At 39.4% G+C, this 21636-nt stretch overlaps 2 protein-coding genes and 1 long non-coding RNA gene across 11 annotated transcripts in view; 1 reads left to right on the plus strand and 2 right to left on the minus strand.

Annotated features, from left to right (window-relative positions):
• Positions 1–1421: 1421 nt before the first annotated feature.
• Positions 1422–6016, minus strand: WDR5B (WD repeat domain 5B). Its single transcript, XM_516691.9, has one exon. It carries the CDS (start codon positions 5392–5394, stop codon positions 4402–4404), a length of 993 nt encoding a protein of 330 aa, XP_516691.2. The 5' UTR covers positions 5395–6016; the 3' UTR covers positions 1422–4401.
• A 19-nt stretch (positions 6017–6035) lies between these two features.
• Positions 6036–11202, plus strand: LOC134809472 (uncharacterized). Its single transcript, XR_010155328.1, has 2 exons — positions 6036–6120; positions 10710–11202. It is a non-coding gene; the product is annotated as an uncharacterized LOC134809472 (long non-coding RNA).
• A 1897-nt stretch (positions 11203–13099) lies between these two features.
• The window catches only part of KPNA1 (karyopherin subunit alpha 1), a 91092-nt gene continuing 82555 nt past the window's right edge, over positions 13100–21636 (minus strand). For all 9 annotated transcript variants that reach the window (XM_009446285.5, XM_001167086.7, XM_063806182.1 and 6 more), the window contains 2 exons: positions 17055–17233; positions 13100–16689 (listed from right to left, as the gene is read on the minus strand). In XM_009446285.5, coding sequence (XP_009444560.1) covers positions 16502–16689; positions 17055–17233 — 367 coding nt within the window. In that variant the 3' untranslated portion in view covers positions 13100–16501. The remainder of the gene's footprint in view (positions 16690–17054; positions 17234–21636) is intronic.

A 21636-nucleotide genomic window follows, 5' to 3' on the forward strand; every position in this document is an offset into this window, starting at 1 on the left:
ATTATCAAAGTAACCTCTCCACAGGCGAACTCATTTTGAAGAGATAAGGCCAGTTGAGTATATGGCCCAGGTGCAGCTTGGAGGGCCAGCCTTCTCAAATGTCCTGGTGTACTGGTGGGGAGGCTGCCCCCTAATAGAGCGAGCGCTGAGAAGCAGCCAGACCACATTCTATAATCTTTGAACATGCTGGCAGATGGAGGCTTTTAGGAGAATAGTTTTTTAAACATTCTGACAAGGTCCAGCCAGGAATTTCTAAGGACTTAGAAATCCCAGCATCATGGAGTTGCTTGGGGTCAACACAAGTCACCTCTTAGCTTCATGCCTTAGAATTCTCAACTGGCTGTTTTCTTACCACCTGAGAAACTAAATTTCTCAATTATAAAAATCTCATGTATTACTACTGTTAGAAGTATTTGCACCTCATATATATCTCATTTACAGTTTGACCTTGGGATATCGAGTTGTCTCATATTTAGGTATGAATACAGGTTTCTATTTTAAACATTGATTCTCACATGCTTCTTAATTATTCATGGATGACAAGTCATTATAGTAGTCCCTTCTTATCCACGGCTTTGTTTTCTGTGGTTTCAGTTACCTGAGGTCTGAAAATATTAAATGGAAAATTCCTATAACAATGCATAAGTTATAGATTACATACCATTCAGTGTAGCATGATGAAATCTCTTGCCAATCTGTTCCATCCACCTGGGATGTGAATCATCCCTCTCTCTGGTGTATTCACACTGTATGTGCTAGCCGTCTCTGTTACCAGATCAGCTGTCGTGGAATCAGTGCTAGTGTTCAGGTAACTCTTATTTAATAATTGCCTCAAAGTGCATTGTGCTGTGCCTAATTTATAAAATAAACGGTATCATAGGTATGTATGTATACGAAAAACATAGTATATGCAGGGTTGGGTACTATCCACAGTTTCAGGCATCTACTGGGGGGTCTTGGAATATATCCCCAGAGGGTAAGGGGTGACTACTGTATACAGCCATGCCAACATGCTGGTTCTCAGAGAGTTATAAGAGAGATTAAAAATACATGCAGCTGTTTGGGCACTCTCTTCCCAAATAAAATACCCAGTAAAATGTAACATACTACCTATAGCTTGATAATCTATCTGAGGATGTTTATGATGTCTGTCTATATATTTAATTTGGCCTTAGCTTCTTTGTAGGTATCAAGTTATCACTTGCAAATTTATTTTCAAAAAGCATAGTTTCTTGTACATTTTAGAAGATTAGTTTTTCTTATTTTGGGACACCTACACCAATGTTTTAAATGTGGATAAATTTTAATGTGGAACTTCTTTTAAGAATAATCCTCTTCATAGAGCAATACAACAAAAATGTGTTGTATCTTGGAGATTTACATTATAAATGTAGTAACATTTATGAGCTTAAATTTAATGAAACCTTTTTTTTTTTTTTTTTTTGAGACAGTCTTGCACTGTCGCCCAGGCTAGAGTGCAGGGCATGATCTCAGCTCACTGCAACCTCCGTCTCCCAGGTTCAAGCAATTCTCGTGCCTCAGCCTCCTCAGTAACTGGCATTATAGGTGTGCACCACCACACCTGGCTAATTTTTGTATTTTTCATAAAGACAGGGGTTTCACCATGTTGGCCAGGCTGGTCTCAAACTCCTGACCTCAGGTGATCAGCCTCCCTCGGCCTCCCAAAGTGCTGGGATTACAGGCATGAGCCATGGTGCCTGGCCAAACGTTTTTATTACAAATATTACATTAAACTAAAGCTCACAACTGTTACTATGCATCAGGAATTAACAGTCATTTCTCATTTGTGTTATTCTCCTATTTGATAACATATAGTGACTATCTCTTTATGGGTTAAATATCAGTTTCTTGGCCAGAATTCAAGATCTGCCCCTAACTAATCCTACTTCTCCCAGTACCCTTACAGCACTCCTACCCTACTAGTAACTCTGATATCTCATAGTCCTCAGATTTATCAAGCAAACAAAATTGAATGAGCACTACTATAAGGTACCATAAACTACAAAAGAAGACAGTTTTGCCCTTGTTGCTTTCAGTTAAATTATTGTGCTATTTTTTGCTTAATTTCTAGATTTTTTTTGCGTGTTTATCATGTCTCCATAGGTAAAGTGGGCAGAAATCTTTTTCTACTTTACATTTCCTGTAAGTGCTGTTTGTTTGAATAAAGTTAATGTGTGAGGTTACGGTTACTTTTTATTTTTAATCAACATGATAGTTTTGGGAATTTATTACTAAAATTTATCAAAGCAGGCAAGGAATGAAGTTGTATCCTTCACTGTCAAACATTACTTGAGTCCCTTTACTACACAAAAAAGCCAAAGAATACAAGAATACAGAGACATACTTCCTGATTCCACAGAACTCATAATCTGGAAGCACAGCCCATGAAAGCATTTCAGTACAAACTGGTAAATAATAGGGACAGGAAAACCTAACTAACTCAGCTGTCAGCTGTGGTTGCAGGCAGGCCAGCAGTGGATGGTTCCTTCAGTGATTTCTGAACTGAGTTTGAAGCATGGGCAGGAAATAGTAGGTCAGACACAGAACAAAACAAGAGCAGTCTTCATCAGACATTTAGCTTGCCTGAAAATCACAAGCACAATCTAAAAAGGTAGTGAAAGGTCCTTGAGAAACACCATTTATAATGTTGTTTTGGTTTTTGAAATTTTTAGACTCTTAGAATGAACCTAACCTTGGCGTATTTTTCCGGTTTTTTTTCTATGGACCATTTCATATCCCATCACACAGAATATTACCAAAAGTGTGCAGGTAGCATCTGGCATGTCTCTCCAATCCTCCACCACCATCCCAGGCTTATGCACTTGTTCATCTGATCTCCCACACCAGAAACCCTGGAATTATTCCAAATTCCCTTGCTCCCCTCTTTTAATCAATCATCCTGTCCTGTCAACTTTACTTCTAAATATTTCTCAAATACACTGATCCTCTAGGATAGTCACTGAGAGGAATGGGAAATTGTCCAGTGACAGACAAATGAAATTATTAATAGGCCTCAAGATTAGAAGTCAGTTTTCAAAGAAGACATACAAGTGGCCAACAAACACACACCAAAAAATGCTCAACATCACTAATCATCAGAGGAATACAAAATATAACCACAATGAGATATTCTCTTAAACCGGTTAGAATGGCTATTATTAAAAAGTCAAAAAATGGCTGGGTACAGTGGCTCATGCCTGTAATCCCAGCACTTTGGGAGGCCGAGGCAGGTGGATCACTTGAGGCCAGGAGTTCAAGACCAGCCTCGAACATGGTGAAACCCTGTCTCTACTAAAAATATAAACATTAGCCAGGCATGGTGGCACGCCTGTAATCCTAGCTACGTGGGATGTTGAGACATGAGAACTGCTTGAACCCGGGAGGCAGAGGTTGCAGTGAGCCAAGATTGTGCCACTGCACTCCAGCCTGGGCACCAGAGACTCTGTCTCAAAAAGAGTCATGGCAAAGATGCAGAGTAAAGGCACAGCTTATACACTGTTGGGAGGAATGTACATTTTACAACCTCTGGAAAACAGTATGGAGATTTTCCAACTAAAAACTACCATTCAATCCAGCAATCCCACTAGTAGGTATCTACCCAAAGGAAATTATATTTTAAAATCACCTGCACTGTTTATCGCAGCACTATTCATAATAGTGCTGTTTATCGCAGCACTATTCGTAATAGCAAAGTTATGGAACCAACCTAAGGGTCCATGAAGAGATGACTGGATAAAGAAAATGTGGTGTATATACTTATATACATATCCAGATGACTGGATAATGTGGTGTATATACTTATATACATATACATACACATATATGCATACACACACACACATACACACCACAGAATACTACTCAGCCATAAAAAAATAATGAAATCTTTTGCAACAACGTGGATGGACCTGGAGGCCATTAAGTGAAGTAATGATACAGAAAGTCAAAAACCACATGTTCTCGTAAGTGGGAGATAAACAATGTGTACACCTGGACGTGGAGAGCAGAATCATAGACACTAGAGCCTTCAAAGGTGGGAGTGGGGTGAGAGATGGGAAAGTATTTACTAGGTACAATGTATACTATTTGGGTGAGGGTATACTAAGCCCAGATTTCACCACTATGCAATATATCCCTGTAATAAAAGTGACATAAATCCATAAAAATTACAAAAAGTTGCTCAAAAAAGATTGGTAGTCAGAAGCTGAATTCTAGATGTGCTTTTTCAACTATCTCATTTTGTAAATGTAGTGTATGAATCTCAAAATTTAACAATAGACAATTTTAAAAATACCAAACTGCCAAAATTAAAAGAAACCATCTTTTTAAATATCCAAGTTTTTTGGCCAACTTGGCTCTACTACTTGATTTTCAAAGGGATTAGTGGTTACTCATCCACAGTTTAATTGTTTTGTCATTTTCTAATGCTGCTGATGCGATGAGGTTTTCTGTAGGATGACAAGCTGCTGAGATCACAACATCTGTATGGCCTTGTAATTTCTGCACAATCTCTTTAGTCTGAAGGTTCCAAATGTAAACCAGGTTATCCTCGGAACCAGACACAATCCACTTTCCACCAGTAACTGAAAAATTGGCAAATATGCAATATTTCTCATTCTTATGACCAGTGTATGTTTTCAGGCACCTGCCTCTGCTATAATCCCATAGTTTAAGAGTGTTGTCCAAAGTTGCAGTGAGAATGTATTTACCATTTGGAGAAAACTTTACAAAAGAGACAGGAGGGTTATCGTCATCAACGAGCGTTTTTAAACACTGACCTGATGCAGCATCCCAGATTCTACAGAGGCCATCATAGCTACCTGACACTATCAAGGACCCACTACAATTAAAATGAACAGCAGAAACTGGGTCAGAATGAGCAGACAAAGTCTTGAGACACTTTCCTGTTTTCACCTCCCATATTTTTACAGTCTCATCAAAAGATCCCGAGATTATAAGGTTGGATGGCGGATTGAAGTTACAACAAAAGACATAATTACTGTGCCCCTTCAGTGTTTTCAAACATTTTCCAGATCTCACATCCCATAATTTTAGAGTTTTATCATCTGAGGCAGAAACAAGACGACTGGAATCTGATGACCAGGCAACATCCGATATTTCCAAATTATGACCATAGAGTGTTTTCTCATATTTTCCATCATATGCTCCCCAAATTATGATTAGCCTATCAGCAGAAGAACTTGCTAGCCATTCTCCATTAGGACTAAACTTAACTGATGACACTGCTTCCGTGTGTCCCACAAGAGTACATTTGAGAGCATAGTTTGGGTTTTCAGGCACTTCCTTGCTCTGATTGGCCGATGAGGAGAGGGCCAACTGTGCTTTGGCGTCTCTTGAGTCCTTGGTTGCCATGGCTCTGAAGCTCCAAGTTAGCAGGTGTACTAGGCGTTCAGCCCTGAACCAGGCAGTCCAGTACTTTGGCTTTCTGCCCAGCAAAATGAAGATAAACGCACAGGATTTTAAAATGTACAGTTTTGAAAGCTTAAAGTTTCTGGACAGTCTTTAAACTGTGAGATAGACGGAATCAGCAGCACGGCTTGGACTTCAAGTTTTCATCTTTTTGTTAAGTACTTGAGAAATACTGTTAGAAGGATCCTGTGCGCTGTCAGCAAGTAGGACACAAATGTTCGGCATTCCGTTAATATGTAAAGCCTTCAAAGCAGGGGCGACGCGAGGGGCACTCTCTACAGAAAGTATTCTTTCACCGCCGCCCCCCTCCCCAGGTCGAAATGTTTCAGAATGCTGAGCAGCCCTACCAGTCAGGCTAGGTACTTGAAGATGAATGAACCGCCGCTTTTAGCGGATTTCAGAAGCTAAAAGCCTACGAAGCCACCGAAACTGGAAACTCTGGCCTGTCGGCTACTTTTGCACGTACCAGCAGGTGTGCACTGCCGTGTCAATCTCCAACAAAGCCGGAAAAGCAGCCCGGCGCATGTGCAAAGGAAGTCCCTCCTACCACTACCGAGCCGAGATGACCAATGGGAGACGGCCATCTGCGCCTGCGCAAAAAAGTCGTCAATGTTCATTTCCGGTCTTTTTCGCCCCGCCCTTCAAATGCGAAAGCGACTGCCTTCTTGGGTGAGTGCATTAGCTGGGTAGGGTCTGTACCGGACCTAACTAGATAGTGTGGGAAGCAGTGGATCGTTGTTTCAAAAACCATTTCTTTTTGGAAATTGTCACAGAGAAGGACTAGATTTGCTGATGCCTACCTTAGCTGCAGGCTTAGGCCCACACTTGACGCGTAAGCTGCCTAAACGGCAGCTAACGTAGATCCACCCAGACGCCGGAAACGGGGGAAGCTCCTGCTTTGCATGGGTTCCGCTCCCACCTGTTTGTTGTGGTGTGGAGCCAGGTGGCATGTGTGGCGATGGAGTCACGGGGCGGGTGACAGAATTTATGCCAGATTGTAAAATTCCTGGTTTAAGTTTCCCCTGTAAAAGTTTCGTAAAGGTTAAGAAACGTGTCTGTTGAGGTCCTTTAAAAGCCGGTGCTCTGCTGGGAGTAACGAGCAAACGTTTGTTTTAGCATCTACGGCTTAAGCTTCCATAGAGAAGTCGGTATCTCAAAGTTGCTTGAAACAGAAAAGGACAAAGAGGTTGGTGGAATAGGGTAACGGATAAGGTTACTCTTAAGGAGGTTTTAGAGAGCTTTCCCCAGTTTTAGGAGATGATTAATGGTCATGAAAGTGTGTAAAATATACATGCTATTGAAGTTGCAACGAAAGACATAATTACTGTGCCCCTTTAGTGTTTTCAAACACTTTCCAGATCTCACATCCTATAATTTTAGAGTTTTATCATCTGAGGCAGAAACAAGACGACTGGAATCTGATGACCAGGCAGACTTTTAAACAATAGGTTTACCAAAAAACTGGAAGCCCTACTAGTTTCTCCAACCTGTTGTTGCTCAATAAAGAGTGCCCGAGGCCGAGCACTCACGCCTGTAATCCCAGCACTTTGGGAGGCCCAGTCGGGCGGGACACTTTAGGTCAGGTGTTCGAGACCAGCCTGACCAACATGGCGCAACCAATACTGCTAAAAATACAAAAATTAGCTGTGCGTGATGGCGCACGCCTGTAGTCCCAGCTACTCAGGAGGCTGAGGTGGGAGAATCGCATGAACCAGGAGGTGGAGGGTGCAGTAAGCTGAGATTCCACCAGTGCACTCCAGCCTGGGCAACAGTGAGACTCCGTCTCAAAAAAAAAAAAAAAAGAGTGCCCAAGAAAAGCAGAAAAAGCGTGGCTTAAAAGATTTTACTGGTGGCTGGTCACGATGCAAATGTCTCATCAGCGTCAAGAATTTAAAAGCACTTGGAAACAATGGGTATCCTATTGTATACTTATTAGGGATAATTGAAAGTCTTGGCCTTTATAAGGCACAACAGGCACCGTTAGGTCACCTGTAATAAACCGACTGTAGTTAAAATATCATTACTTTAAGACCCTACCAGTCTAGGGGGAAATTTAAATAAGAATTGGACAAATACTTTAGTCTTAGCTAGTGCATATTAACTGTATAAACACAGTGAGGTAGTCCTGAGAATGAAGACTTTAAAATGGTTTAGAGTATTTATTTCTATACATTAAATTACAACGGTTTTTAGCTATTAAGGTCTCCATGGACCTCCCCTTGTTAACACTTTTAGAAATTTTTTTTCCTTCAGCATATCTTAAAGTTCAATTCTAACTAAACCCTGCTGCTGCTTTTCTCTTCCCATTAGCCTGGATTAGTGATTTTTGCTGAGAAGTTTAGAAACTGCACCAATTGAAAACTATTTCCATTTTTATTAACTCAATAAAAGGTAACGTAAAAGCCCCTTGGAGCACAGGAGCAGAGTTTAATCATTGTTTCAAATAATTTAAGTCTGCATTTTCCAGTAACTGTTGTATGCACTAGAAGAGTAAAATTTAAGAATCGTGAACACTTGACATGAAGGCTAGGATAGGGTATTAGTGCTGGAATATATTTAGCCCACCACAGCTATCACAAGCAAGAGAGAGGGGGGGACACAATAAAGGATGTGTTGATAGGAAGATCCGGAAGATATTTTTCTTCAGATTTTCCCAAAATCTGAAGAAATTCCTATTAACAAAATCCATTTCTTGATGTCTGGGATTTGTTTACAAATAGCATTAGGAACATATGCAAACAAGATCAAGTCTATGAATATAACTAGTTTTTTTTTTTTTTTTTTTTGAGACAGAGTTTCGCTCTTGTTGCCCAGGCTGGAGTGCAATGGCGCGATCTCAGCTCACTGCAATCTCCACCTCCCTGGTTCAAACGATTCTCCTGCCTCAGCCTCCCGGGTAACTGGGATTACAGGCATGCGCCACCATGCCCGGCTAATTTTGTATTTTTAGTAGAGTCAGGGTTTCTCCATGTTGGCCAGGCTGGTCTTGAACTCCTGACCTCAGCTGATCCGCCCGCCTCGGCCTCCCAAAGTGCTGGGATTACAAGCGTGAGCCACCGCGCCTGGCGAATATAACTAGTTATGTTCTATTGTTTATTCATTCATGTTCTGATATTAACATGTAGTCCTAAGATTGTAGTCCTTAGGAAATTAGAACTAAGATTTTCAGTTTACTTGCTTGGGAGGAGCAGCGACATTTCGGTGCAGGAGCACGGAATACTGATACAGGTAAATCCGAAGTGGCAGAATAGAGATTTGCATTTTGGGTTCCTTATTTATTCATTTATGAGACGGAGTTTTGCTGAATACTGATACATGTAGGTAAATCCAAAGTGGCAGAATAAGAGATACGCATTTTGGGTTTCTTATTTACTTATTATTTATGAGACGGAGTTTTGCCCTTGTCGCCCAGGCTGGAGTGCAGTGGTGCCATCTCAGTTCACTGCAGCGTTGCCAGGGCTCAGGCGATCCTCCCACCTCAGCCTCCCACAGGCACCCGCCACCATGCCCGGCTAATTTTTAAAATACCTTGTTGGCTGGGCACGATGGCTCACGCCTGTAATCCCAGCACTTTGGGAGGCCGAGGCGGGTGGATCACCTGAGGTCAGGAGTTCTAGACCAGCCTGGCCAACATGGTGAAGCCCCTTCTCAACTAAAAATACAAAAATTAGCCGGGCGTGGTGGCAGGCGCCTGTAATCCCAGCTACTCAGGGGGCTGAGGCAGGAGAATCGCTTGAACCCAGGAGGCAGAGGTTGCAGTGAGCCGAGATTGTGCCATCACACTCTAGCCTGAGGGACAAGAGCGAGACTTCATCTCAAAAAACAACAACAACCCTTTGTAGAGACAGAGTTTCACTACATTGCCCGGGTTGACCAAGCAAAATTTCTTACATGGTCTCATTAACAGTTTCTATTTCTGCTGCCCTTAATCTTTACCATCTAAGTGCTTTGGAAGTTTCCTCCCTACGGAAATCAACTAGATTTCTTTAAATTTCCCATAGACATCTTAGAAATGAAAGTCTCTTATCTTAATATAGTTTAAAGGTGTGTTTCCCTTGCCCCTCAGTATTGTAAATATCTAAACAGATGTGTTGCCACAAATGGGGCAATTTTTAAATTTAAAAACAATTTTTTTTTTTTTGTATGTGTGCTGGACCAAACCATGGCATGGGAGTGATTCCCACATTAAGGAATGTCTCAACTTCCTTCATAGCAATTCTTAACTACCAAATCCAGTCTCAATATCAAGCATTAATAGAACTATGTATACCTAGTTGCTGAAGACCATTAGCCAATGTATGAAAATCTAGTTGGGCTTTATAAATATGGAGTGGCCACATAACATTATCTAAACTGGGACATTTTTAAAAGTGAAAGGGGGCAGTAAAATAATTCACAGGTGTTAGCTGATCTCCAAATGTAAACTGGGGCTGTGTCCAGCAGACACTACTTTTGACTTCCCAAGAGGACACTCCTCATAATCATAACTTAATCTTGCAACCATTCCACACTCTGGTAGTTTACACCTCAGCCTGCGCAGGTCTCTCCCAAACCTGGTACTGTTCTCTCACCACCCATTACGGTCTTTTGCGTTTCTGTTTTCTCCTTACCCATCACTGTATCTTAATAATGCCCGGCCCAAGTGGTGGGTAAAGCAGTGATCCTTATTGAGGACTCCCAGCGGACTACATTGGCCTTCTGCAGGTTAAGTGGATATGAATAAGAATGAGTAATTTTACTTTCTGCAAAAAACACAGAAATGACTGTATATTAATTTAAAATTAGAGAAAACAATGACTCCTTCAAAATGCAAGTGAAATGGGGCAACAATCATTCAAGCTATCTTTAATAAACTTGTAAACCCAGTGATTTTTTTTTTTTTTTTTTTTTGAGATGGAGTCTTGCTCTGTCAGCCAAGTTGGAGTGCAGTGGTGCAATCTCGGCTCACTGCAACCTCCACCTCCCGGATTCAAGCGATTCTCCTGCCTCGACCTCTTGAGTAGCTGGGATTGCAAGCTTGTGGTACGATGGCTGGCTAATTTTTTTTTTAGTAGAGACAGGGTGTCGCCATGTTTGCCAGGCTGGCCTCAAACTCCTGACCTCAAGTGATTTGCCTGCCTTGGCTTCCCAAAGTGCTGGGACTACAGGCATGAGCCACCACATCCGGACATAAACCCAGTAATTTTGTACGATTTATAAAACAGTGTAGTCTGCAGGAACTAAGGCTATGTTTTGCCTCAAATGTTCTTTGTTTTCAGAATAAAATACTTGGTCAGTGGAATCTCTTCAACAAAATAGAAGAGAAGCAGTCATGGAGTGAAGAAATAAATCATCTTTGTTTCTACTCATCTGTCACTTATGCAATACATACAATATGTAAAAAGGAAAAATCCCTGTGTAATAGCCTAAGGCAACCAGCAGCTTCCACATCGGTTGGATATTAATAAATTTTTTTCTTTACTGTAAAATATACCCATCAGCTTTTTTTTTTTTTTTTTTTTTTGAGATGGAGTCTTGCACTGTCACCCAGGCTGGAGTGCAGTGGTGCAATCTCCACCCACTGCAAGCTCTGCCTCCTGGGTTCACACCATTCTCCTGCCTCAGCCTCCCAAGTAGCTGGGACTACAGGCGCCCGCCACCACACCCGGCTAGTTTTTTGTACTTTTAGTAGAGACGAGGTTTCACCATATTAGCCACGATGGTCTCGATCTCCTGACCTCGTGATCCACCTGCCTCGGCCTCCCAAAGTGCTGGGATTACAGGCATGAGCCACCGCACCCGGCCACTAGCTTTTCTAAGACACTTTGTTTGTTTTTAAATACCAGACCTCTGCTATGACAATGTTTGATTTTGTAAACTTCAGGTCAAATCATGTCTTCTGAAAAGTAACTGCATATAAAACACGTTGAGACATTTGCTTAAGATGTTAATCCTGGTTTCAAGTAACAGCATAAGGGAATTCCTTTGAATTTTCTTTTATCAAGCACCCTTTACTAACATCACAAAGATGCATGCATATTCCTTCATTTAGTATTTATTGAATGTCTACTATGTGCAAGGCACTCACCCATGGCCTGACAGACCACATTCAAGTACAAAGAATCATTAGAGCCATTCCAAATCTAAGTGTCAGAACACTTTGAAGCAGGATGTAGAGTGGTCAGAATGACTTGAGGTAAAGCAGAAACACTCAACAACCAGTACATTAAAAGGTGATTTTAATTTTTGACATTCCTTGGGATGATATTCCTTTAGGAAGAAGTAGACTGTGTTAAATTCGCATCCATGGCACTGCTTCCTGAGGCAGTAATTCTTCAAAGCCTTTCCTTCTGTGTCAATACTTTCCACATTTGTGCGTTTGAATGGATCCATGTGTTTAGCCATTATTTTACTAAACACAAAATCATTTGCACAAAAAAAAAAAAAAAACCTATTACCATACTTGTCTGGTCATACAGAATTTTAGCACCACAGAAGAGGAAAGATGTTTGGCCTGAGAGGGCCTACACTCCAGTCTGTGTAACCTAAAAGCAACTTAAGCCTGATTTCGTCATTTTAAGGGTGCTGATGGTGAGCAGGAGTCAGGAAGAATGGTCTAACAAAAAAGGCTGGCCTAGCTGTGGTTGCCAAGTCTAGTTCTGGGAGTTCCTGGGCACGGAACTACTGCGTGGCCACTGCTTTCTTCAAGACACAGAATTTGCAGGGCTCTTCCCCTCCCTTGGACAGCCATCTAAGTGTTGTAACCTTGGGGCAAAGTAATTTCTCGTAAGTCTTCACTTTGTCATCTATAATATAGTGACAATTATCAAAGAACATTTGGAAGACTACATGAGAAAAAAGGAAAGCCCTTAGCCAGGTATCTGGTGTACAAAGATGATCAAATAAAGACATGTTACCTTAATTTGACCTACAGGGAAAACACTCTGGGACTTCGTTTACCCTTAGTTGAAAACAGAACGGAACACTTCTTTTCTTTCTTCTTACCCCAAGCTTCCAGATGTATTTTATGTCCAGTAGCAATTTGATATTTTAAATTAGCATATAAATATTTGCTTTATCAGATATTCTGATGTCCTGGTATCCATTGTTATAACCTGTATATAACCTGTAATCCTGAAGTGCTGGGATTACAGGCATGAGCCACCACATCCGGCCATAAACCCAGTAATTTTGTATGGCAGATAAAACATTTTATGGAATATTCTTTATGATAGCCAACTTACTGTAGTAGTCACATCTGACCTTTGATAATTTTTTAAAATTAACTTCTGATGACAGGAAAAGATAGACCAAAATATTTCCCAACCTGGCAGATATATACTTTATCTGTTCAGCTCACAACAGAGAGAAATGGTCATATTGAGATGGATAAAAATTCAGATTTGAGACTTCCATGTATATAGGCATACCTGTGTCTGCAAATGAGCACATTTTGGAATGTAGGAGTTAGCATACAGTATGAAAGTTGAAAGCAAACAATGCTGGTTTCTAAAAGTGGATCCCTTTTCTTCACTGAACATCATCCTTAGACACCACAATTTCCAATATACTTAAAAACCATCAACCCCTAAAAAGTTATAATGATTTGCCTATTATATAAAAATTTTCACAAAACTAGCGAGAAAGAAAAACCCCTTGACTCCAGGAAAACCTTTTCATAATGCATCCCCCAAGTTGGGGGATTAAATCGCTGAAATGTTTATTTAGCACTAGAGAAGTAAATTCAAAGTTGCCTGTGGGTAGACGTACAATAGGAGAATTGGTTGACAAAGTTTGGTTTATAAAATATACTTACATATTGTTTCTTAGGCAAAAATCGGCAGCAATCTGGAATAATTCAGATTTTTTATGAGATTAATTGCCAATCTTTTTATCTGTGACGATAATGCCAAAAATGACTCAGAGCCAATAACCTTCATCTGTCATATGGAAGAAACAATCCTAGGGCAATAGTTTTTTCAAAAGCGGAACTGACAAAGATAAGCGTTTAAAAGGGTCTTGATCAATTAGTTACAGGAACATGAAAGAAAGTGTTCCACAGAGAACTGTGTCTCCTAAAATCTCTTTCTTCTATCATCTACCTTACCCAAAATTTCTCAATCCAACCACATCTACCTGCTGGTCCATCAGATACCAGATGCCTTTACATCCAAAATTCTCTTAATGCTTTTTTTCCCCCACCAAAGTTCTCATTACAAATAATATAGATTGGAAGTTTGGAGGATGGAGGGGAATAAAAAGGAAAAGTAAAACAAAGTCACTTTCCCCAATCCATATATAAAACTACAAAAGAGTTTTCCTGTATTGAAATTAACATGCTTTTGTAATGAGCAACGCCTTAGTGGTAGGGTATTCAGTGAATTTAAACTAAGTTAACAGAATCTGAGAGGCAAAGAACTAAAAACAGGATTTACAGTTACCCCTTAAAATGTCATTTCTGTTACCAAAAAGGCTGCTTCAGTACCAAGTTCCAACACATCTGAGTTATGCTACTTCACTTTTAGCCAATTCCAACTTTGATACTTTAAGAAAAAATCATTTTATTGTTAAAAAAGAAAAAAAAAACTTAGATCTTATAGTTCATGAACTTCTAGGACAAGATAAATTCCTCTGTTTTAGACACAAAATAGATCACATCAGTTAAATAGACTTTGTTTTAATTCACTCACTGAAACATCTCCAACTACTAGCAAAAATTCCGAATGTCTGAATGCACACTACTCTTCCTAATGTGGGGAGACAACTGTGTGCTTTTTATCTTTCCCACTCAAATTGGCTTATAAAATGAAATTATTTTAACTATCCAATGGAAGGTACATAATTTAAAACATCCTATAGAAATGACATGTTACTAGTAATTTACAATTTTAAAAAACAGCCACAAAAAAGTCAAAGCTAAAAACAAGATTTTTACTATGAATCAGTGCTTCTATTATCCTTCTGAAAGAAGTTATATTTTAATGTGATGTAAAGGCAACATTGAAATTTCTTCTTTAAATTAACCACCTAATTTATCCCTAAAATTACAAAGAATCAGTCTTTTACAGGTCAAGTGCAGTAAACTAAAATGTTCTCTCAGCACAAAGCAGCACTAGAAAAAGTAACAGTTATAGATGGGAGTTGACTAGTTTTGCAGTGGCTGCGCCATCAATAACAAACAGACATCAGACGGTATCCATCCCAGAGCACAGACACTACTACAGACTAGATGCGAAGAATGCGTCACACTCTTGGCTGATAAATGTCCTTTGTCTTTGACTCTTTCTAGTTTGAATGAAGTGGATTTTTTAAAAGTTTAAATCAGGTCACATAAGTTGGCTGCTTAAATAACATCATGATGAGGTATGAAAAGCTCTGAATATCCCTTACATTCAGCAGGATTTACCAGAGATGTATAATAGCTTGTCAGGGGCAACTTCCAAATGGTTTTTACACTTTGGGGTTATAATGAATTCTAGAAGAGGACAAGTCTAAAAAGGTTTAAAAGGGTATGCTCTGAAACAGAGGTGAGCAACCTTTTCCTTCAGAATTCACTTTGAACAGCACATCAACAAAAAAATCTTCTCTGGTAGTGTATCCCAACATTGAGTCAAGATGGCCAACTAGCACCGAGAAGTCGTATTGAACTCATTTGCAGTTGTCTTGGCAATTAAGCGTATTTTTTCATTCCAGTCCAAGCACAAATGTGGATCACTGAACACAGTACTGGAAGCGCCATTTGCAGGTACAGATTGCAGTCATCATTAAATGAGCCAGAAGGCAGATACTGTTTTTATTTTGTGTGGGGGGAGGGGGAAGCGGCACAGTACTAGCAGGAGATGAAATAAAATGATTAGGAAACAATGAGGTTATAAGATCACTGTTCTTATTTGGGTTAAGCAGGTCATGTTGAGAAGATGGTTATTTCTTTCAGATAAGGATGCTACATTAAAGGAATCGTGTGCAGCATGAAAAGATTAGAATCAAGCTGCACCTAAGAAAAAAATCCCAAAGTTACTTTCAAAAGTATGTGTTATCTGCCAGTCACAGAGGGGAAAAGCACCTAGGGTGAACTCCAATTTTTTAATGAGGACCTTGATCAGGACCACAAAGCCTGAAACATTTATTTTAATGCAGAAACACAGCCCCTAGTTACACTGATTGCATTTGGGAAAATTGGAGGGTTTTTTCTTCCTTAGTTTTTTTTATTAAATTACAGGATATGGTTTTCGATTACTAAGTATTCGAAATCCTCATACCAGCAACAGAAATGAACCACTTCCAAATTCTAAGACACAAAAGACCAAAGAGAAGCAAAAGCGATACAAATTAATATGTGCCCCTCTCCTTTCTGCTCTAAGGGAATCTACAAACCAGTATCACATTTAGGAGTCAAAGTGTTAATTCTTCAGCATTCCTGACAACTAGAAAGCACATTCACTGAAGGCTGAAGGTGAGGGAGTGGATGGTTTAACTTTAATATCTGAAGAATGGCGCCAATAGAGGAAAGAAAACCATCCAATCTCAGTAAGGATTAATGCAAATCTGGCTAGAAAAAGCCACCAGGTAATCCAAGGGTTCACTGTGGAAGAACTCATGAAAAGTACTCTGAAGTATACACAACAGGTCTAAACATCTCCCTTGTCGTAAGTAGTTGTGTAAAATTCAAGATAAAGATTTAGTCTCATCTTTTAATGTCAGTTTTTTCCCCCATGTTAAAGGGAATGAGGAGGAGTCCTCTTTTATTCCCCCACAAGAAAAAGGGAGCCACATTAATATGTGTATATTCCCATAACTCTAACGTAAGTGCGGATCTTCAAAGCCTAGGGATTTTTCCGTAAAAGAGAGTGGGCCGTTCTGGTTACCCTTTTATTAGAAGGGTATTCCACCACAGAGAGCCGGAGGTTTTCCAGATGTGTGTAAGAGAGCAGGTGCGCAAGGCAAGCAAATGAGCGCAAACAGTATTATGGAAAACATTTGAGAAGTTAGCTCCATGAGGACTGTGGGCTCCACAAGAGGACTCGACTGGGTAGCCTGGTCTGACACAGGAACGTGAAAGCAGAGTATTGCTTCAAAGCTGGAAACCTTCCATAGGAGCCTCACACTGCTGGAAGATGTACTGCTGCTGGTTAAGGTCAACCTGGGGTGCAATGCTGCTGTCTTCATCTTCGGTCCCGAAGTAATGCTCAATAAGATCAAAGGCCTTTTGGTAGATCTCCTGGTTTTCATGACTCTGTAAGAACTCAATTTTATCCAGACCTAAAATGAAGAATAAAGGAAAATCTTTATTGAAAACTTCAATAAATATTGGAAATTCCATAACTATATATTCCTAAACTATATTTTGTCATATATCTCTGTTCTTGATGTAAAGAAAGATTATTTGTATCTCATAAGTATTTTATAATAGCACAGAAATAACTGCTGGGATTACATCTGAAAGCTAGTATTATAAACTGACATCTTAAATACATATGCAAGTAATATCCAGTCTGCAGAAGCAGCAATTTCCTAACAGTCCTCTTTTCATCCAGTGCCTAGCAGTAGTAGTATTGTTTTTACTGAACTCTATCTATGACCCAATTCATTCTTGGCCATAAACTTCTTCAACCAAACCATCTTACCATAAGCTTCTTCAATCAAAGCACAGTAAGGGTTAATGCCAGTGCCATTCCTTTTGGCTTCCTGTTCTCCAAGCCTCAGGATATTTTCCAAGCCATTTAGGGCAACCTGTACAATCTTAGAGTCCATGACCGTGAGGAGATCACAGAGCGGCTTGATACAACCCAGTTCTACTAGGTACCTAAATACAAAGAATAATGTAGTCAAACAAAACTTTTAATTTTGTTAAACTTATGAAATTAGTGAGCGAGTCATCCTCAACTTCACTGCAGAGACTTAAAAAAAAAAACAAAAAACAAGCACTCTTTCAACCATACAAGCTATACCTTTTCACAAAACAAAAACAAAAAACCCTCTAAATAAATTATCCCAAACCAGTTCTCTGGCACCTTTCTCCATTCTTTTCTCTTCACAATTTATGCATTCCAAAAACAGGAATACTCACTTATTAATACCTTGAAATGAGCGACTCATCAAAATAGTATAGGTTTGAGTAATTTCATCTTTGTTTCCATAGATAGCCACACCTCTCAAACATGACACTCTTGGTGCTAAAAGCCAGCACAAGCCTGATAGGCCAAATCTTTCAAAGATGATTAGAATTTTAGTAAAGTAAGTTGTGGGAAGAATAAACAAATGTCAGAGGATTCTAGAACTGGTATTTTTCCTTTAATTCAAGCAGAATGTATAACCGTATGTAATCAAGATTAATCATACTTGAACTTCAGAGACATGATTACTGTATCACATTCACAGTAAATAGTCATGTCATTTTTTATCATTCTGGTTTCTCAAGTTGAGTACAGAGAGGCAGGGATAATGAATCCAGTTGCATTATGTGAATGTTTGGTAAGGTCATTTTGAAACTTACTGCTAGTGCTAATCTATTTCTTTCTCACATATTGCTTTTTTGTGTGGGGGAGGAAGAATTCAAAAATATATAAAAATAAATCTCTAGCCAAACAAGAAAAAAGGAGAAAAGACAAAATTACTAATATCATGAAAGAGAATCATCACTTGATCTCATGGATATTAAAAGGATAATAAAGGAATACTACAAACAACTCTATGCTCACACATTTGATCATTCAGATGATAAAATGAACAATTTCTTGAAAGACACAAACCACCAAAACTCAGTCATGGAGAAATGAATGATGTGAACAGGCTTACATGTATTAAATAAATTGAATCATTAATAACTTCCCAGAATAGAAAACATCAGGATGAGGGTTTCACACTGGTGAATTCTGGCAAACATTTACGGACAAAACGATACTAGTATTCTACCATCTCTTCCAGAAAACAAACAGTGGGGATACTTCTTAACTCAAATCTTTGAGGCCAGCACTTCCCCAATACCAAAATTAAATAAAGACATCATAAGAAAGGAAAATTACAGACTAATATGTCTCATGAACATGAATACAAAAATCCTCAACAAAACATTATCAAATCAAATCCAAGAATGTATACAAAGAATTATATACCAAGTGGATTTATTCCAAATATGCCAGGCTGATCCGTCATTTTAAAAAAATGAATCAATGTAATCAACTTACGATCATTTCAACGGATGCAAAAAAGCATTTAACAAAATCTAATACCTATTCATGATAAAAACTCAGCAAACAGGCCAGGCATGGTGGCTCAAGCCTGTAATCCCAACTCTTCGGGAGGCCAACGCGGGTGGATCACCTGAGGTCAGGAGTTCAAGACTAGCCTGGCCCACATGGTGAAACTCCGTCTCTACTAAAAATACAAAAATTAGCCAGACATGGCAGCGGGCACCTGTATTCCCAGCTACTTGGGAGGCTGAGGCAGAATTGCTTGAACACAGGAGGTGGAGGTTGCAGGAGCCGAGACCGTGCCACTGCACTCCAGCCTGGGCGAAAGAGCGAAACTCTGTCTCAAAAAAAAAAAAAAAAAGAATCTCATTTACATCAGCATCAAAAAAGTGTAAATCTAATAAATATGTACAACAGGATATATATGAGGAAAACTACAAAACTGATGATCTAAAAAAAAAAATGGAGAAATATTCCATGCTCATGGACAAGACTCAATATTAAGATGGCAATTCTTCCCAACTTGATCTATAGATTCAATGTGATACTCCCAAACAAAATCCCAGCAAGTTAATAGATACCAACAAACTGATTCTAAAGTTTATGTGGGAAGGCAAAAGGCCCAGAATGGTCAATACAATACTGAGGAACAAAGTTGGAGGAATGACATTATCAACTTACTATAATCTAATCAAGACAGTGTGGTATTGGTGAAAGAACAAACAAAAAACCAGTGGAACAAAATAGAGGGCCCAGACATTCACAATACTTGAATGTTTGTTCCCCTGATGGTATCCTAGATGCCATTTAGGCTTTCTTTTTTAATTATTTTTTTCATTCATTCATTCATTCATTCATTCATGTATGTCTGACTGGGTTATTTCAAAAGACCTATCTTTAAGTTTAGTAATTCTTTCTTCTGCTTGATCTGTTCCACTGCTGAAGATCTCAGCTGTATTTTTATTTCATTCATTAAATTCTTCAGTGCTGGGAATCCTTTTTTATATGTTATTATTGCTTTTTTAATTGTGTGGTGGTAGGATGGTAGGAGATGCTCATAACTTTTGTTTTGTAAATCTGTATTCTTTGATTTAACCCACCACCACTACTACTGCCATCATTCATGGATTCACCAAAAATTGGATATTATCATACTTGTTTTTATTAATCTTTCTTACATTTATGTATAGCTGACATCTGTTTCAATGTTTAATATTAGAAGGTTTTTGGGTCTATATTTTGAAGGTTGGGGATGTTTCCTTGACCAGAAATATCACGTAGTAACTCAACTGATTTATATTAATTAGCCTATGATAAAATTGGTTTTAATATATACAATGTTTCTCTTAAAGTCAAAGTTTCCTGGAACCTATCAATGACATTAAGTGAGGACTTCCTATACTGTACTACCAGTGTGTGTGTGTGTGTGTGTGTGTGTGTGTGTGTGTGTGGTTTCTCAGATAAACTATGTGTTTGTGTGTGGTTTCTCAGATAAACTGTGTGTTTGTGTGTTTGGTTTCTCAGATAAACTGCAAATTCATGCACAGACCCGCACAAAAAGAATAGAAAGCCCAGAAACACACCCACACAAAAACAGTCAACTGATCTTTAACAGAAGAGCAAAGGCAATTAAATGGAGAAGGGATTCCACCTTTTCAACAGTGCTAAAACAACTGAACATCCATACAGAAAAATAATGAACCTAGACACAGGCCTTACTTTGTGTCACTCGTGAGCTTAGACAGGCCAAGTCTTCCCAATACCCAAGACTGAGGCTTTCATCCCAGTATTCACCAGTCGATTACTTAATCATCCTTGTGAAAGAACGACCTATAGCAAGACTGACCTGCCACCTCCAAAAACACTGCATTCTCTCACTTTTCCTCATGCTATTCTCCCCTCCAAAATTGCCAATTCTCTATACAAATGGTAAGTTTCACTTCTTTGATGAATCTTTCTCTAATTTCAGTTAATAATCCTTATCCTTCATTAAGAACATGTGTTATATATGTATTAACATTTGATTATATTCAACCTAAAATTCTAGATGTTTCCTAAAACATTCTTTTTTATCTTTTGAGACAGAGTCTCTCACTCTGTCTCCGAGGGTGGAGTGCAGTGGCACGATCTTGTCTCACTGCAACCAACCTCTGCCTCCTGGGTTCAAGCCATTTTCCCACCTCAGCCTCCCAAGTAGCTGCAACTACAGGAGAACACCAACACGCCCAGCTAATTTTTGTAGAGACAAGGTTTCTCCATGTTGGCTAGGCTGGTCTCGAACTCCTGACCTCAAGTGATTTGCCTGCCTTGTCCTCCCAAAGTGCTGGAATTACAGACGTGAGCCACCACGCCCGGCCAAGATATTTCCTAAAATATTCTAATTGTTTCTTGCATCCAAATCTGGTATCTGCAACAAGAATAAGCAGAAGCCAGATAGATGTCTTTTATAAGTGATAAAGTCAGTTTGTTTTTTGTAATTTGGACTGTAATATTTTTGTGACATTCTTTCAAGATAACTCTTCATGTGGGGAAGAAGAAACTGCTAGGAGGTTGATAATTAATTTTATTATAAATAGCTATGCTGAATTTTAAAAAGGGACAGCAGCAATTCTGCGCTTCTCTAACAGAGCAAAATACTCCTGAATACTTTCTCATGAAAGATGGCATAATAAAATATATATGTTTATGGTTTATTTCTTCTTCTTTTTTTTTTTTTTTTTTTGAAACGGAGTCTCACTCTGTCACCCAGGCTGGAGTGCAGTGGCATGATCTCAGCTCACTGCAACCTCTGCCTCCCGGGTTCAAGCGATTCTCCAGTCTCAGCCCCGCAAGTAGCTGGGATTACAGGTGCACGCCACCACACCTGGCTAATTTTTGTACTTTTAGTAGAGACGGGGTTTCACCCTGTTGGCCAGGCTGGTCTCGAACTCCTGACCTTGTGATCCACCTGTCTTGGCCTCCCAAAGTGGTGGGATTACAGACGTGAGCCGCTGCACCCGGCCTGGCTTATTTCAAT

The sequence above is a fragment of the Pan troglodytes genome, chromosome 2 (genome assembly GCF_028858775.2).
Source record: "Pan troglodytes isolate AG18354 chromosome 2, NHGRI_mPanTro3-v2.0_pri, whole genome shotgun sequence".
Taxonomy (NCBI): domain Eukaryota; kingdom Metazoa; phylum Chordata; class Mammalia; order Primates; family Hominidae; genus Pan; species Pan troglodytes.